This window comes from Pelophylax lessonae, assembly GCF_965119305.1.
Source record: "Pelophylax lessonae genome assembly, chromosome: 2".
NCBI lineage: Eukaryota > Metazoa > Chordata > Amphibia > Anura > Ranidae > Pelophylax > Pelophylax lessonae.
The window spans coordinates 215,889,074-215,908,072 of NC_138769.1; the positions used below are offsets into that span (position 1 = coordinate 215,889,074).

The following is an 18,999-nucleotide window of genomic DNA, read 5'->3' on the forward strand; positions in this document are numbered from 1 at the left end:
CATACAATAGTTATTCCAGTTGAAGCATTTGTATTCAGCATGGGGATTATTAAATTTTAAAGGATAAGTCCAGGCAAACCCTAACACTAAACCTGCCCTGTGCCACATTCTAAACCTAATCTATCTAACCCTGTAAAGCAAAATCGCTGTACTTACCAATTCTGCACCCGATCTGCTCCGGTCTCCAGCGATGGAAGCTGCGTGCAGGAGCGACCCGACAACGGCTGAAAAGAATGGGGAAGTGATGTCACCCATAGACTTACTATAGGGCTTCCGTTGTCGAGTGCCTCTCCTGCACCCGCCTCCATGCTGAAGCCGCCGCTGACAGCTCAGTGAGGGGTCAAGCCGAATCTGCTGCAGAATAGGCAAGTACAGTGATTTTCACTTTACAGGGTTGGATAGATTAGGTTTAAAAGAAGTCATGCGATTCTTTTTGCGCAATTTTTACCACAATTTGTCGGGCGACGATTGTGGCAAAATCGATTTGCTGTTCTGCCCAGGATCTGGAATGCCAAGATATGAACGGAGCCTTCGCGTTAGGTTTTGACTGGACTTATCCTTGAACAGACTTCATAAAGATACTGTATCATTTAGTTAGCTGATATGACATTTTGTCTGGACGTTTTTTTATTCTATGCAACACTTTATAGGAGTCTAACCAGTCATGGCTGTCTCTTATGTGCCATCTAAGGCCTCATGCACAAATGGGGGGGGGGGTCTAGCAATTTTCTTTTTTTATGCCTCTACACATAGAATACATTTATTCAGGTGTCTACAACAAATTAATCTAGCCAATAGAATCAGTTTACACTGATACACATCTAAATGCAACATGCACATAAAAACGCAGCATTAAAGACATATTTTTCTGGCAGCATATACAGAGCATTTTTTCATGTGGCCTAAATGTACTTTATGGATTTAGATAAGTATATAAGCATTCTTATTGCAGTCAGGCTTTCTGTTAAGGAGTTTGTGACCTTATGTTCACTTTGAGTTTTTTTACCATCATGAATTCTGTTCAAAAGCCATTTGTAACCACTTGCTGACCCATTCACAGTAAATATACTGCAAGCGGGCAGCAGGTGCAGACTGCATGCATCCCCTGCCAATCAGTGCTTTGACCACAGCATGAGTCTATTAGCAAGTTACAGCCAATCATTTTGGCTGTATACCTACTGATCAGTTGTGTGTGGCCAATCACAGAACAGAGTCCAGTAATCTGGCTGTTCTGTGCCACTGAAAAGCAGGGAGAAAAAACTCCTTTCAAGCCAGTGTCATTAGTATAGGGTACAGTATTCCCACCGATCGCTGTATTAGTCACTAGCAACATCAGTGTCAGTTGGTGTCCCTGCCAGCCAGTGTCTGTTAGCGCCAGATTGCCTGCCACACTATCACAGACCCACTATAAGTCGCTAATCACCACCATTACCAGTATTGCCTCATAGCTGCAAACATTACAGTGTGTGTATATATAGACTTATTGTGTTGTGTTTTTGGTATAAAAAAAAAAAAAAAGACATAGCGGAATACATTTTGGCCTAAATTTTATGAAGAAATTCAATTTTCTCTTACGTCCTCCGACAGTCGCCGCCTCTTCATATTCGTCACAATGGGGTATTAGACTTTGCTCCGAAGGAGTAGCTAGGCAACAGAAATGTTAACATTAAAGCTTTTAACACATCCCACCCTCAAGGGGTGGTCCCCTCAGTCAATACCCTCCTACTTCCTGCAACCATATCTCAGTTTCAATGTCTAGCTTGTCAGGAGTAGCTGGTTCTCTCTGTGCTGGGGCTTTGTGCCCCAGCCTCTTTCTTCTTTTTTGATTTTTGTTTGAGTTTTTTCTCTACCTTTACTTAGCTGTTCTTTTTGTCAGCATTTGTTAGTTCTTCTGACGAAGAGGATCATGCGGGCTGGGTCTCGGGCTGATCCCCCTGGTCGCAGGTCGTGGGTCAGTGGCTTCCCAGCCTGCCATCGAGCGTTCAGCCAGGTAACGCTCCTGGCACAGTGAACGACCCATCCCTGTTCGGTGCAGGGATGATTGGTGAGGTGGCTACCTCACTGGACGCTGTGCGGTTTCTTAACCCCCATTTTGTGCGTCTTGTATTCGACTCTCCCTGCCTCATGTGCAGCGGCTTGTTCGCCTGTGCGGGTCCCCCACACCATTGAGAGGTAAGTGTATCTATGTGGGGACCTGTCTGTCTGGGGGGGTGTCAGTCTGGGACTGTGTAACCTGCCTCTGTTCACACTGTTTGTCTCCCTATCACTCTGCTGCATGCTGCGGGCTGCAAGGGGGGGGGGAGCTGTGTGACACTGTCTGTGTCAGCCTTGTTCAGTGTGAGAAGCTGTGTGCTGTGGGGCATGTTTTGTGGCATGTTTGGGCACAATACAGCGATCGCTGCGGCGATCTGCCATGTTTTTTTATATGGAGGGTGTTATGTGCATTACTGTACTGTAGGAGCGGCGGTTTCGGCGCCAAACGGCGCCATTTTGCCTGCACTCGCTCCGGCCGCATGTTCTACATGCATGGCGGCCATTTTCTTGTAGCCTCCCATAGGCTTTAATAGAGCGCCCTGGTCTCATCACTTCCTCTTCTCCTGGGTACACCGATCGAGGCAGCGGCGAGGGTCTCCTCAGGTTTTATCCTTCTGCTCTTGCTATATCCATTGCCTGTGTCAGTTTATTGTCCCTGTGGGGGTCTCATTGTGCTTGTGTGGTGCGGTGGGCTGCGCTCGCCGCGCTTGTTAAAGGGGCAGTTAACCCTTTATTCTCCGGCATATCATATTGGGGCAATGGATTCTCAGGAGGGCAAATTTCCTGCCACCTTGGTGGAAAGCCAGGGGACCGCTGTTTCCCCCCCAGGGGGGGATTTGGCCACTATTGTGGCCGGCCTTGCTGCTCAAGTGCAGATGCTGGTGGCTGCTCAATCTACTAAAAGACCCAGAGTTTCTATTTCCTCTGATTCTGAGGGTGAAGGTGATGGGGCTGTTATGGCGGGGGTCTCCTTATCGGGGTCCCTCTCCTCCCTGGATTTAGTGGGGTCCGAGGTGGAGGCTGAGGTTGAGGGGGTTGATAATTCTCCCCCTGGTTTGCCTGAAGAGCTTGCAATCATGGATGAATTGATTGCTTCCATAAAACAAACGCTGCGTTTGCAGGATGAAGTGTGTCCCCCCGCTGCCTTGGCGGCTTATGGGACGCAGAGAAAACGCAGGACGCCGCAGGTTTTTCCCTGCAATGATGGTTTTCAGCGCGCTGTTAAGGAACAATGGCGCAATTTACGCAAACCTTTTGCTGTGCCAAGTAGGTTCAAGCTGCGTTATCCTTTTTCGCCTTCCACTGATGAACGGTGGTGTGTACCACCCCCGGTGGATCACACAATTGCGATTTTGAACAAATCCACTGCGATTCCTGCAGAGGATTCCCCGGTGTTCCGTGATGCCACGGATAGAAGACTGGAGTCTCTTGCCCGTCATACTTATTCTGTTACGGGTTCTATGCTTAAAGCTCTGTTTGCCTCTCTCATGGCGGCCCAGGCTGTCGCAAGTTGGACGCAGATGCTTAGGCGTGTCCTAGTGGCCGATTCGGCCTCGCCGGCGACCCTGGATATGGTGGATCAAATCCACCAGGGTGTCATGTATCTGTGTGATGCGGACTTGGACTTAGTCCCGTTGGCTACACGTGTACACAGCGTGGCGGTGTTGTCTCGCCGCCTGGTTTGGTTGAAGTGTTGGTCGGTGGACCAATCTTCACGTAAGACCTTAGCCAATCTGCCTTATGATGGGTCTCGCCTTTTTGGGGAGTCCTTGGATGTGTTGATTAAGGGGATCACCGGAGGTAAGAGCACTCTCTTTCCCATTTCCCCAAGGCTAAGGGGGCTTCTGGGAAGAAGCATGCTAATTTTCGGCCCCCTTAGGGGTCCTTTCGTGCCTTTCGGTCGCACTACAAGGGCAAACCGTTCAAGGGACAAGGCTCTCAAAAGAAGCCCTGGTCTGGTAAACAGAAGCCCGGTCAGTCCGGACCCGCTGCCCATAACAGTGCGGCCTGAAGGGGCGCCCTCACCCAGTTTTGGGGTGGGGGGACGCTTGCTCGGTTTTCTTCGACCCTGGTTGGCCCGCGTGTGGGACCGGTGGGTTCAGGAGATCGTTCGATCTGGTTACAAGATCGAGTTTCTCTCTCGGCCGGAGAGCAGATTTTTTCCCTCAAATCTTCAACTGTCTCCAGAGCGTTTACGGGACATGCACCTGGCGGTGCGAGACCTGAGGGCTCAGGGAGTGGTGGTTCCGGTGTCTCATCGGGACAGATTTCGGGGGTTTTATTCCAATCTGTTCACCGTGCCCAGGAAGGAGGGCAAGGTTCGTCCAATTCTGGACTTGAAGACTCTAAACCGCTCTGTGCGGGTTCGCAAGTTCCGCATGGAATCCCTGCGGTCGGTGGTGGCTGCCCTGGTTCCAGGGGAATTCATGGCCTCCATCGATTTGAAGGATGCGTATCTTCACATCCCCATTTTCGAGGGTCACCAAAGGTTCCTTCGATTTGCCATTGCGGAGGATCACTACCAGTTCGTGGCGTTGCCTTTTGGCCTCGCCTCGGCTCCGCGGGTCTTCACCAAGGTGCTTGCACCGGTTCTGGCGTTATTGAGGACCCAGGGCGTTTCTGTCCTGGGGTATCTGGACGACATTCTGGTTCGGTCTGCGACCAGCCAGGGTCTGGAGAAGGACCTGGCTGTCACGATGCAAACTCTGCAGGAGTTTGGTTGGACGATAAATTTTCCAAAGTCGACACTGAGTCCGTCGGTTCGTCTTCCCTACCTGGGAATGATCCTGGACTCGGTTCAGGCGAAGGTCTTCCTGCCGGAAGACAAACTCAGAACTCTTCAGGAGGAAGTCAGGTCCCTCAGGGACTTTCCGCACTCGTCTCTGTGGGCGTGCATGAGATGTCTGGGATTGATGGTCTCGGCCTTCAAGGCGATTCCCTTCGCCCAGTTTCACACGCGGGGTCTCCAAGCGGAGATCCTGTCCAGGTGGGACGGGCGACCTCAATCTCTGGATCTTCAAATCTCGTTGGGCCATCGCACCAGAAGGGACCTTCTGTGGTGGCTCCAGTCCCCGATGGTGTCGGGGGGCAAGTCTTTTCGTCCTATCTCGTGGACGGTGATCACCACGGATGCCAGCCTGTCGGGCTGGGGTGGTGTTCTGGGCGTTCTGTCCGCCCAGGGAACTTGGTCGGAGGGGGAGTCCTCCCTTCCGATCAACACTCTGGAATTGTGTGCGATAAATCTGTCTTCATCTTTGGACGGACCGGCTGCAGGGCTGCCCGGTTCGGGTGCAGACGGACAATGCCACGGCGGTGGCCTACATCAACCACCAAGGGGGCACCAGGAGTGCCCGAGCGGCTCGAGAAGTGGCCGACATTCTGTCCTGGGCCGAGACTCATGTCCCGGCGATAACGGCGGTTCACATTCCGGGGGTGGAGAACTGGCAGGCGGACTATCTGAGTCGCCAGACCCTGGATCAGGGGGAATGGTCTCTCCACCCGGCTGTCTTCCAGATATTGTGCGCGAAGTGGGGTCTTCCAGATGTGGACCTGTTCGCGTCTCGTCTCAACAACAAGGTGAGAAGGTTCGTGGCAAGGACGCGTGACCCTCGGGCAGACGCGTTGGATGCGTTAGTGGCCCCGTGGCATCAGTACAAGCTGATGTACGCGTTTCCACCGATTCAGTTGCTGTCCAGGTTCCTTCGCAGGTTACACTCGGAACGCAGCGCGGTGATTCTTGTGGCGCTGGATTGGTCACGCCGGTCCTGGTACGCAGACCTCGTGAATCTGGCGGTCGACGCCCCGTGGCGTCTGCCTCTTCGAGACGATCTCCTGTCTCAAGGGCCGATATACCATCCTGCTTTACAGTCGCTGGCTTTGACGGCCTGGCTGTTGAGACCGAGGTCCTGAAGGAGAGGGGTCTCTCCCCTGAGGTCGTTCATACCTTGATCAACGCGAGGAAGTCTTCCTCGGGGAAGGTTTACTACCGTACTTGGAAGGCCTATTTTGCCTGGTGTGAGTCCAGGGGGTTTTCACCCCGCACGTACTCGGTTTCCCGAGTGTTGTCCTTCCTTCAAACAGGTGTCGATCAGCGTTTGGCGCTGGCTACGATAAAGGGTCAGGTCTCTGCGCTGGCCGTTCTTTTTCAACGTCCCGTGGCTTCCAACTCCTTGGTTGGCACTTTTGTTCAGGGAGTGCGGCATCTGGTTCCTCCTAGGAGGGATCCTCTGCCCCCTTGGGACTTGAATCTCGTTCTATCTGTGTTACAACGTGCTCCTTTTGAACAGATCAGGGAGATCTCGTTGTCTATGTTGTCCAAAAAGGTCGCCTTTTTGGTTGCGATCACTTCGGCTCGCAGAGTGTCGGAGCTGGCGGCTTTGTCCTGCAAGTCTCCGTATCTGGTTATTCACTTGGATAAGGTGGTCTTGCGACCTAATCCTTCTTTTCTTCCGAAGCGAGTTTCGGAATTCCATCTGAATGAGGATATTGTCTTGCCTTCGCTGTGCGCGAAGCCTAAACATCCGAAAGAGGTGAGACTACATTCTTTGGATGTTGTTCGGGTGATAAGGGTTTACCTTAAATCGACTGAGTCTTTTCGAAAGACGGATTCCTTGTTTGTTCTTCCAGAGGGTCCTCGGAAGGGCATGGCGGCGTCGGCCTCTACCATCGCCAAATGGATCAGGCAGACCATTGAACAGGCCTATGCTTTGCAGGGGAAGGTTCCCCCTGTGCCTGTGAAGGCGCACTCTACTAGATCTCGGAGTACGTCTTGGGCCTGTCGTCATGGGGCTTCTGTAGCCCAGGTGTGTAAGGCGGCGACCTGGTCGACCGTGCACACTTTCACAAAATTCTACAAGGTGGATGTTCAGGCATCGGCGGATGCTTCCTTTGGCCGCAAGGTTCTTAGTGCGGCAGTTCCCTAGGGTCCCTTGTTGGGACCTCTGGCTGTTGGGATAAGTTTTTTATCCCCTGGTTCTTTGTTTTTTCCTGGGTTGTTGCTCCTGTTGAGCAAGTTTTTTTTCCTGTTGCCCAGCTGGTTTCCTTCCTTTGGTGAGGTTCCTTTCCTTGATGCGGAGACTGCGTTGCCTTACGGCGCGGATGCGTTTCCCACCCCTCATGTTTGCACTGCTTTGGGACGTCCCCATTGTGACGAATATGAAGAGGTGGCGACTGTCGGAGGACGTAAGAGAAAACGGAATTTTTGTAAAACCTTACCTGTAAAATTCCTTTCTGAGTCCTCCGACAGTCGCCGCCCCCGCCCCTCTTTTTGGGGTTTGGTTCTATACTCTACTGCTATTCCACTGAAACTGAGATATGGTTGCAGGAAGTAGGAGGGTATTGACTGAGGGGACCACCCCTTGAGGGAGGGATGTGTTAAAAGCTTTAATGTTAACACATTCTGTTGCCTAGCTACTCCTTCGGAGCAAAGTCTAATACCCCATTGTGACGAATATGAAGAGGCGGCGACTGTCGGAGGACTCAGAGAAAGGAATTTTACAGGTAAGATTTTACAAAAATTCCGTTTTTTTTTTTTTTTTTCTCAAACTTCTCAGTCTTTCATTTTATATAATATAATAAAACCCCAGTGGACCCCAAAAACCCCCAAAAGAAAGTTCTATTTGAGTTTGTATCATATGTTTCATTTAGGTACAGTGTTGCATGACCGAGCAATTGCCAGTTAAATGGCGCAGTGCTGAATAGCATAAAATGCCTTGGTCCTGAAAGGGGTAAAACTTTCAGGAGGTCAAGTCGTTGAAGAGTTGCAGGCAGCTTGATTTTTGTACAGAATCACTTTGCCCATTCACGTTGCCATCCATTGTGCCTCCAATTCCCTCTGCCACTGTAGCTCGCAAGCCCCAAACCAGCAAAGATCCACTTCCATGCTTCAGTTTGGACAGTGTGCTTCTTTTTAAAGGTTTTGTTGACTTACCCTGTATAGATCAATATCTATAGCTTTTATAGTTGTGACCATACAGTAGTTTACATTTGGTATTGTTATTTCAAATAATGTTATGTTCCAGAAGTTTTGAAACTTCTGGCTCTAGTTTGGTGGCATCTACAGGAGTATGTGTCCAAACTACAGAGTTTATGCTGGCAAGGTTTGCTGATTTACAGTCTTGACAGAGGTCAAGGTGGACTTTGATCCATCACAATGTAGGACCGAAGAAACGCCAACTTTTTGTGTTTTGTATTTCTGGCTAACAAGGTACATCCTCTCGGCTGTTTTCAAAAATATGTAAAGATTCTGTAATAGATCGCCAATGACATTAAATGCTGGTAACAGTTAAATAAGATGGGTGTAAATACGTTGAGGGCTGGTAAGACCTAACTGGCCATCAAGCTTTCAGATACAGGAAACCTGTTATTAGGGAAATGCAGGTGCTGCCATTACACACCCTAGTGGAAAAATGCTAGTTGCCTGGCTTTCACACTGAAACACTAACTCAAGAAATGCTTCCATATCGGGTGTCCTGACTTAATTTGTTGCTTGCTTATTCTGTCAGTTATTCAGCACTAGATCCAGAAACAGCTAGGCAACTAGTATCTACAGAAGAAAGTCACCAGCGATTGGTTTAACGTTTTCTGACATGTTGAATGTTTTTTCCTCCTGGTACACACTGGTGTGATGCGGGAAACCCTGCAATTCAGTGCCGGTTCCTGCATTGCACACTGTTTCACACAGAGATCTGTGAACGGCTGGGGGTGTCAATGTAAAGGTAATGACACCCGCAGATCGTACTGCGAACTGTCAAACGGTGCAGGAGTGGGATTGCATAGGTGTGAACACCCATGCAATCCGATTCCAGTGCGGACCAAAAAAGTTCCTGCGCCATTTTGGTGCGAATGCAATGCGATTTCAGCCATACAATTTGTATGGCTGAAATTGCATCGCACAGACATTACGTGTGTTCTGCACACCAATGCGGTGCGAATCGCATGTGAGGTCTGTCATCGCACAAGTGTGAACCCAACCTTCGGGTCAGTATGGAAGCAGCTTGCTAAACATGTTTGAAACATTTGTCACCTTGGGTGCCATATTCACATATTACAAGATAGCTGTGAGCCAATATAAGGCCTCATTTACATTAAAAAAAATAGGCACTGACCGTGACAAGAGTATTTCTGTAGCTGGGCTGAAAGGTGGTTGCTGTCTTCTGATATTTACATGTATCCTCATATCCAGGGGGTACCTGTAGAGTCCAGGGATATGTGTCCGACCCTGGACACACACAGATTAACCATATACAGACATCTGTCCCTAACTGCAGATAAGAGCTGGTTATGTAGATAAATGCCATCAGCAGTGGCTCCATTTGAGACTGTCATGGCTTTGCCACAGCTGTCCACAACTACCTGTCAGCTTCACCAATACTCTCCTGCTGCTGTTCATCTGAGTGAATGAAGCTTAAGGCCCCTTTCACACGCACGGTCCGTTCAGTTCATCAGTTCAGTCGCGTCAAAATGTATCCCGTTTTTCCGTCCGATCCGTTTTTTTGACGGATGAAAAATAGGGCATTCATCCGTTTAAAAAAACGGACATTGATGGAAGCAGATGAAAACGGATGTTAACTGATGATCATCCGTTGTCGTCCGCTTTTACATAGAGATACATTGATGTCCATTTTTCATCCGTCAAGGGATGGATGAAAAACGGACAGCATGTGTGAAAGGGGCCTAAGAATATAGTGATTAGTAGTGATATCCAATCAGTTTGTAAATAAATATATTGTATATCATATAGGCATCCAAATTATGCTACATAAAAAAAAAATGAACTGAGCATTGAAATGCTTAGGGGGGTCACAACCTACTTTTCAAGGTCATTCATTTCTCCTACAGGAATTTGTTAAAGCCATTCTTGTTTTATAATCTTTACTTGCACTTTTATTTTATTTTTTTATCTAGATTAGTCTTTGTATTTAATGAGCAATTTTTTATTTTTTTCTTTCCTAGGTTTATAATGAAATTTACCCCGTCTGGACGTATTCCTACCTGGTCCTGCTGTTTCCTGTATTTATTGCTACAGACTATCTGCGTTATAAGCCAGTGATCATCGTGCAGGGTTTAAGTCTGATAATCACGTGGTTTATGCTTTTGTATGCTCAGGGTACATTGGCAGTCCAATTCCTTGAATTTTTTTATGGCATATCCACAGCAACAGAGATAGCCTATTACTCCTATATTTACAGCGTGGTCGACCATGAAATGTACCAAAAAGTAACCAGCTATTGCCGTACTGCCACACTAACTGGTTTCACTGTTGGCTCTATTATAGGCCAAGTTCTGGTATCTGGGACCAACTGGTCCTTATTCAGTTTGAATGTCATATCTCTAATCAGTGTCTCAGTTGCTTTTGCCACGTCATGCTTTTTACCTATGCCAATGCAAAGTCTGTTCTTCCACCACAACTTAAATGGCCATGACACAAAGAGTGCAGATCTGGAAAAAAGAAACTGTTCAAAGAATGGCGGATTGACACACACATCTGCATTAGAAGAGGTTGAAGCTCAGATTCCTCTGAACACTGAGGCGCATGAAACTGACAAACCGGTAACATTTTGATGTTTCTAAATTAACATGTCAAATAGAATTAATGTTTTTTTTCTGCATTTTCCTTTTAGTGTATCTCAGTGGTCTCCACTATTTTTTTTCCAATACGTTTCTGCACCTGCTGCTGAAGCGAAGTGTACTTGCCTTTTAATAATCTTGGAGAAACTTAAGCCGAAAAAAATATTTATTACAGAATGCAGTTGTATATTCCTTTTTAAATTCTCCGGTCATCCCTTGCACAGCAGCACTCAGTCAGGGTAAGGAGAGCCAGCACTCTGAGCTTATCAGATTTAGCTACTTGCATATGTGTTGAGTGCTTACAGCAGTAGATGGCAGAGCTCATTTCCTTATCAGTGTGTATCTGGTTCTTTATTATTCAGTCTACAGGCTGAGATGTGACGTCAAATGCGAACGATACCTTAACCTGCGATGCAACAATGCCATACACACCGTAATAAGGAAATTAATATTGATCATTTCCAATGGGATTATCAAGCATGAGACATGTCATACCATGTTACTGATGAATTTCCAGTGATTTGTGTAGTTTTAAAACAGAGTCCTACTGTCTGCTTACTATTTTGCCTCATAAAATGTATTTGTTCCTTTTTCTGCAGTATACAAAGAGTGTATCCTTAAAAAAGGTGCTAAGAACACTGTGGAAAGACTTTTTGCACTGCTACTCATCGCGCACACTCCTCTGCTGGTCAGTCTGGTGGGCCTTGTCAACATGCGGATACTTTCAAGTGATAAATTATTCTCAAGGATTGTGGGAGGAAGTTGCCCCTTCTTACCGTTCAGGTATCTACAACGGCGGTGTAGAAGCAGTTTCTACTCTCTTGGGTAAGTTTGTATGGACAATTGTCAGTTCTCTAATGACTCATCATGGTACCTATTCCTACCTATATAAAAAATAGTCAACATAGATTGCTTTTAAACTGTCCCACTAAGAACAGAAAATCTATAGCAAGTTTCTCAGGTCTAAAGTAAGCATAAGCTGCCTTTTGCTGCAGCACAAGCCAATCAGCGGGTCCTGGCCAATAATATGTGGCCGGAACCCGCTGATCGGATAAACGAATGACAGAAGAGAGCCCAGTGTTGGTAAACGGCATAGGGGACTCTACATACAGTAGTAATGTGCCCTTTTTTATTCTCCCAGGGAGCAAAAACAGGCACATTGCTTAGTAAAAAAAATGGCACACTGTGCACAACACTTTTTAGGCACACATTTAACCCTTTTGATCATTCTAGATGTTGAAGGATAAGGTCACCTTTAGTAACATGTTACATCTGTATTCAGAGTCTAACCTATTACAAACAGACCATATTTGGCTGTAGCAGTAGGCAGTTTGTTCACTGATGGGCTGGAGAGCGTTACAAAAATGAATGTCTGCAGGCATCAGTGAGGTATGGTGGAGGTTCCTTGCAAGTTTAGGTCTGCCTTTCTGCAAATAGAATTAGGGATGTGGTCAGGATCAATTTCTGTGGTATGTTAAATATTTTTATATTTGATATTCTTCATTTTCTGGCTAGATACTTGGGTAGCTTAGAAAGTCTTATCCAAGCTAGACAATCAGCTTATTCCTGTTCTTCACCGACAACGCTATCTCCCTTTTTCTTAATATGAAAAGACAGAGAGGGATGAGAGGGTCCCACAGCAAACTGGGGTCTCTACAATCTCTCACAAGGCAATGGGACTTTGGAGGCTAAGAGTGGGTTTTGATCCTGATGAAAATAAATACACCAATAGTATAAAAAATGTAACATTTATTTATAAAGACATAAAATTCGTATCAAAAAAGCGTATATTCAAATGGCAAATAATGCATGTACATAAGACAATACAGGTAAACCACTGGATCCCAAAAAGCCTCTTAGAGCAAAGGCAATTGATGTGAAACATCTAATGAGTCATGATATGATCATGATACCAATATAATGGTATGGGATACATCAGTGGAAACTATGGAATCGCGACGCGTTTCGCTCATGTCGCTTCCTCAGACGATTCCTTTAACCTTGTCCATTGAAAAGACATGCTTAATATGCCAAATCTTTATGCCAGAGAAAGATATCTGATCCAGGTAGAGGCGTGTCACATGTAGCTCCCACAGGTTTGGCCCTTATTGGCTGCCCAGCACAAATTAATACTCAATATTTCGAATGTTCCATAAGGAATCAAAACGGTGCGTCCCCCGCTTTAACCACTTAAGCCCTGGAAGATTTTACCCCCTTCCTGACCAGGGGGTTTTTTGCAATTTATTTTACTGCGTGACTTTAATGGACAATTGCGCGGTCGTGCGACGCTGTACCTAAACGAATTTCACGTCCTTTTTTTCCTACAAACAGAGCTTTCTTTTGGTGGTATTTGATCACCTGTACGATTTATTTTTTTTTTTATTTATTTTTTTTTTGCGCGGTACTGCGACACTGCGGCGGACAGATCGGACCCTTGACTGACATTTTTGACACTTTTGGGGGTACCAGTGACATTACTACAGTAATCAGTGCTATACATATGCACTGTTACTGCAAAAATGACACTGGCAGGGAAGGGGTTAACTATATTGGACAGGGAGCTGTTAAGTGTGTCCTAGGGGCGTGCTTCTAACTGTGGTGGGACAGGTCTCCTAGTGTAAAAACACAGATCAACGGTTCTACATAGTAGAACCGTCTGATCTGCATTTTTACACAGGGAGAATGACAGGCGGCTTGTTTACATAAGCCGCTCTGCCTTTCTCCCGTTCTACCGACGATCGTAGTGTGACCGGCGGACATCGGGTCCGCCGGTCACACTCCCGCACTCCTCCGTGAACGAGGCGGGCGCGCGCTCACCCGCTATTGGCTCTAAAGCGGGTGACAGGCGAGTGACGTAGATCTACGTCACTCTGCCTGGCCGGGGCTGACTGCCGCAGTAAATATACTGTGGGCAGTCGGCAACCGGTTAAAAAGGAGTGCTTATCAGAAGCCAAAGTTGAGTTGCCAGAGAAATGAACCCGGTCACTGCCGATATGATCAACAGCCTCTCCATGTGGTGTGCACGCTTTTTTCTTAATATGCTGAGCTGCATTTCATTTCCTGAAAAGGTTGTAGGTCTTTTTTAGTCACGTGACCAGCGCAATATATGAAAGAAATAAGGTACAAAGGAACATTTTTGAGAAGTTTAGAAGGCTACAGTTCGATTCTCTATTGCTCATTACATGTGATTAATGAGTTTTAGGCACCAGTTCCATTAGTGCGACTTGTCATATAAGACTTTGGACACAGTCGCATGACAAGTCAGTCACAGCCCATTGATTTAGAGTTTTAGGCTCCAGTTCCCATCGTTGCCACTTTGAAAAGGTACCTGCACTACTTTTAATTCAACTTTTGATGCGACTTTGATCCAGAGAGTGTAAAGTTGGATCAAAGCTGCACTCAGCCGCACTCTAAATTGCACAACTTAAAGAGTCGCACTAGAGGAAACATAGCCACTAGAGTGTGATTTTGTTGTGCAAATTTGATGCGACTTTACACACTCTGGATCAAAGTTGCATCATAGTAGTGCAGGTACCTTTTCCAAGGTCTAATAGATGGGAACAGGTGCCATTGAAATCAATGTGCTGTGACTTGTCATGCGACTTTGTGTGTCCAAAGTCACATAACAAGTCACATTAGTGGAAATGGAGCTTTAGTCTACGTTTCCACTATTGCGATCCCAAAGTCCTGCGATTTAGAGTGCGACTTTGATCCAACTTTATACTTTCTATATCGGTTTCATCAAAGTAGTGCAGGTACCATTTTTAAAGTTGCATAGATGGGAACGGGTGCCATTGAAATCAATGGGCTGTGACTTGTCATGCGACTTTGGACACAAGTTGCATGACAAATCACACTAGTAGACTTAGTGTGGTTGCCTGTACTATGATCATCGTAGACTTTGAGCTGGGTCCCCAGAGCTTTTCCAGCTACACTGATTCTTTCCCCCGTGTCCAGCTTCCTTCTCCTATGGTAGCAGGAATACTGGGCGGGAACCTATGATCAGCTACTCCCATTCTGTATCAGCCCCCTGGCTACACAGGAACAGTTATCCTCCCTGGAAGTGATGTCACTAGCTTTCAGTAACCACACCCACTTCTCTTGGACTCAGCAGGAAGAGGAATTTAAGTCATGTGACAGCACTGAAAGCTCCAGAATTCAGGTAGAAAAACTGGAATTTTTTCATTTTGGCACATAAGGCTGAACTCCACTCACATTGTTGATTGCAGGGGAGAATTTAAGGTATTAGGCTGGACTTGCGCTTTAACCACTTGCCGACCGCCGCACGCATGTTTACTGCGGCAGTCAGCCCCGTACAGGCCTACATGCCTCTAGGGATCGCGCGTCCCCGCCCGTTCCCTGACATGTCCCCGCCCGTTCCCTGACATGTCCCCGCCCGTTCCCTGACATGTCCCCGCCCGAGTGACCGGCGGACCGCGATCTCCCGGTTCCGAGTGAGAAAGGCAGGCGGCTAATGTAAACAAAGCCGCCTGTCATTCTCCCTGATGTAACAGCAGAGATCATACCATCCTGCTATGTAGGATCGTAAATCTCTGTGGTTAAATCACTAGCCACGCCCCTTTACAGTTAACCCCTTGATCACTAATAGTTAACCCCTTCCCTGCCAGTTCATATGTATAGCACCTATTACTATAGTAATGTCACTGGTACCCCCAAAAGTGTCAAAAATGTCAGTCAAGGGTCCGATCTGTCTGTCGCAGTCCTGCAAAAAAAATCGCAGATCGCGGCCATTACTCGTTTAAAAAAAAAAAAAAAAAGACAAATCTTTCCCTTAGTAAGCGCAATAACTTTTGCGCAAACCAATCAAAATACGCTTATTGCGATTTTTTTTTTTTTTTTTTTTTTGTTTTTTTTTTTTGGAATTTCATATAAAAAAATGTGAAAAATATAATTTTTTCAAAATTGTCGCACTTTTTTGTTTATAGCGCAAAAAGTAAAAATCGCACAGGTGATCAAATGCCACCAAAAGAAAGCTCTGTTTGTGGGAAAAAAAGGACGTCAATTTAATTTGGATACAGCGTAGCACGACCGCTCAATTGTCCATTAAAGTCACGCAGTGCCGAATGGCAAAATAGGGCCTGGTCTTTTAGCAGCCAAATCCTCCGGGGCTTAAGTGGTTAAAACTGCAGGAAATCAGCTCAGGTTTTTCTGCAATTTCTGTAAGGTTAGACTGAAGAGACAATCTTTTTATCACTAATGGTCCTTTGTTTTTACAGGTGCCATAACAGTCTTTGTTGTTGGGTACATTAAAATTTCCTGGTCTACCTGGGGAGAGTTACTCCTGGCTTTCTGTTCTCTGGTTAATGCACTCACCGTGTATATCATGGTAATTATTGGAAACATTTGGGTTTGTTATGCCATGTATGTTCTCTTTAGAAGTATCTACATGATCCTCATCACAATAGCAACGTAAGTGATTCCAAAAAAAACGTTGAATCTTTAACTTATTGCTTTTATGGCTTACCCCTCTGTAGGCATACTAATAGTATAGCATAGCTTCCAATAAAAATGTAATAACCTGAACTGATTATCATATGTTGCATTGTTAAAATGTATCTTAACCCAAGCTGATGGGTATTTTAATGTGTACAGTGCAGGGGACAAAACTAGTCGCCCGGGCCCCCTACTCAGAACCAGGACTAGGAGACGGCAGCCTGGAGCAGAGAGGAAAGAGCCAGCAGGAGGTGCGCTGTGTTGTGCTCTCCCCTCCTGTCAGAACAGCGTTCATATATTCAGCACATGAGACAGGATCGCTGTTATTGTAGATCGCGTTGCACTGTACAGGTTGGGCTAGAAGGAGGGATTTTGTGGGAATTTGTCCTAAGATGAGGATTGAAGAAAGATTTGTGCTAGGAGGGGAGATTGGGGGAGGGTGGGGGGATTTTGGGAGGGGAGATTGTGGTTGGGGGGGGGCAGATTTTGTGCAAGGAGGGGTTGGGGATATTTGGGCCTAGGATTTGTGCTAGCAGGGGGATTTGGCGGAGAAGATTTTGTACTAGGATAGAAAGTTGGAAAATGAGGAATGTGTGTTAGGCAGGTGATTTTTCTTTTGGGGAGTGCTAGGAGGAGGGATTTGGGTAGGATTTGATCCAGGGGAAGGCAAAGATTTGTTCTGGGAGGGGGGATTGGAACTGGGAGTTGGGAGGAATATGTGCATTATCGTTTGGGGAGAATTTTCTCTTGAAGGAATTTTGTTTTTTTTTATGTATGACAGAATGTTTGTGTCCACTAATGATTTCCATGTATTTTTAGTGAAATTATAGTTTCTCTTACGTCCTCCGACAGTCGCCGCCTCTTCATATTCGTCACATATGGGGTATTAGACTTTGCTCCGAAGGAGTTGCTAGGCAACAGAATATGTTAACATTAAAGCTTTTAACATATCCCACCCTCAAGGGGTGGTCCCCTCAGTCAATACCCTCCTACTTCCTGAAACCATATCTCCGTTTTAATGTCTAGCTTGTCAGGAGTGGCTGGCTTTTTCTGTGCTGGGGCTTTCTGCCCCAGACTTTCTTCTTTTTGAAATTTTGTTTGAGTTTTCTCTCTACCTTTACTTAGCTGTTATTTTTGTCAGCTTTAGTTAGTTCTTCTGATGAAGAGGATCATGCGGGCTGGGTCTCGGGCTGATCCCCCTGGTCGCAGGTCGTGGGTCAGTGGCTTCCCAGCCTGCCATCGAGCGTTCAGCCAGGTAACGCTCCTGGCACAGTGAACGACCCATCCCTGTTCGGTGCAGGGATGATTGGTGAGGTGGCTACCTCACTGGACGCTGTGCGGTTTCTTAACCCACATTTGGTGCGTCTTGAATTGCGACTCTCCCTGCCTCATGTGCAGCGGCTTGTTCGCCTGTGCGGGTCCCCCACGCCATTGAGAGGTAAGTGTATCTATGTTGGGACCGGTCTGTCTGGGGGGGGTGTCAGTCTGGGACTGTGTAACCTGCCTCTATTCACGCTGCTTGTCTCCCTATCTCTCGGCTGCATGCTGTGGGCTGCAAGGGGGGGGGGGGAGCTGTGTGACACTGTGTGTCAGTCTGGTCAGTGTGAGAAGCTGTGTGCTGTGGGGCATGTTTTTTTGGCATGTTTGGGCATATACAGCGATCGCTGCGGCGATCTGACATGTATTCCTATACAAGGATGTCACGTGTGCTTTGCTGCACTGTGGAGCGGCGGTTTCGGCGCCAAACGGCGCCATTTTGCCTACACTCGCTCCGGCCGCATGTTTTTACATGCATGGCGGCCATTTTCTTGTAGCCTCCATAGGCTTTCATGGAGCGCCCTGGCAGCACCACTTCTCTTTCCAGGAACACCGATCGAGGCAGCAGCAGCGGCGAGGGTCTCCTCAGGTTTTATCCTTCTGTTCTTGCTATCCATTGCCTATGTTCAGTTTGCATATTCCCTGTGGGGGTCTCATTGTGCTTGAGTGTGGTGCGGTGGGCTGCGCTTGCCGCGCTTGCTTAAAGGGGCAGTTAACCCTTTATTGTCTGGCATTACAGGGGCAATGGATTCTCAGGAGGGCAAATTTCCTACCGCCTTGGTGGAAAGCCAGGGGACCGCTGTTTCCCCCCCCAGGGGGGGATTTAGCCACTATTGTGGCTGGCCTTGCTGCTCAGGTGCAGATGCTGGTGGCTGCTCAATCTACTAAAAGACCCAGAATTGCTCTTTCCTCTGATTCTGAGGGTGAAGGTGATGGGGTTATTATGGCGGGGGCCTCCTTGTCGGGGTCCCGCTCCTCCCTAGATCTAGTGGGGTCCGAGGTGGAGGCTGAAGTTGAGGGGGTTGATAACTCTCCCCCTGGCTCGCCTGAAGAGCTTGCAATCATGGATGAATTGATTGCTTCCATTAAACAAACACTGCGTTTGCAGGATGAAGTGTGTCCCCCCCCGCTGCCTTGGCGGCCTATGGGACGCAGAGAAAACGCAGGACGCCGCAGGTTTTCCCCTGCAATGATGATTTTCAGCGCGCTGTTAAGGATCAATGGCGCAATCTGCGCAAACCTTTTGCTGTACCAAGTAGGTTCAAGCTGCGTTATCCTTTCTCGCCTTCCACTGATGAAAGGTGGTGTGTGCCTCCCCCAGTGGATCACGCAATTGCGGTTTTAAACAAGGCCACTGCGATTCCTGCAGAGGATTCCCCTGTGTTCCGTGATGCCACGGATAGGAGACTGGAGTCTCTTGCCCGTCATACTTATTCTGTTACGGGTTCTATGCTTAAAGCTCTGTTTGCTTCTCTCATGGCGGCCCAGGCGATCGCAAGTTGGACGCAGATGCTTAGGCGCGTCCTAGTGGCCGACTCGGCCTCGCCGGCGACCCTGGATATGGTGGATCAAATCCACCAGGGTGTCATGTATCTGTGTGATGCGGACCTGGACCTGATTCCATTG

At 47.3% G+C, this 18,999-nt stretch overlaps 1 protein-coding gene across 1 annotated transcript in view; it reads left to right on the forward strand.

Moving 5' to 3' along the window:
• SLC19A2 (solute carrier family 19 member 2) overlaps positions 1–18,999 on the forward strand; it is a 31,700-nt gene that overhangs the window by 6,314 nt on the left and 6,387 nt on the right. The window contains exons 2-4 of the mRNA XM_082244478.1: positions 9,988–10,584; positions 11,202–11,427; positions 15,840–16,032. Of these exons, the coding sequence (XP_082100604.1) occupies positions 9,988–10,584; positions 11,202–11,427; positions 15,840–16,032 (1,016 nt within the window). The remainder of the gene's footprint in view (positions 1–9,987; positions 10,585–11,201; positions 11,428–15,839; positions 16,033–18,999) is intronic.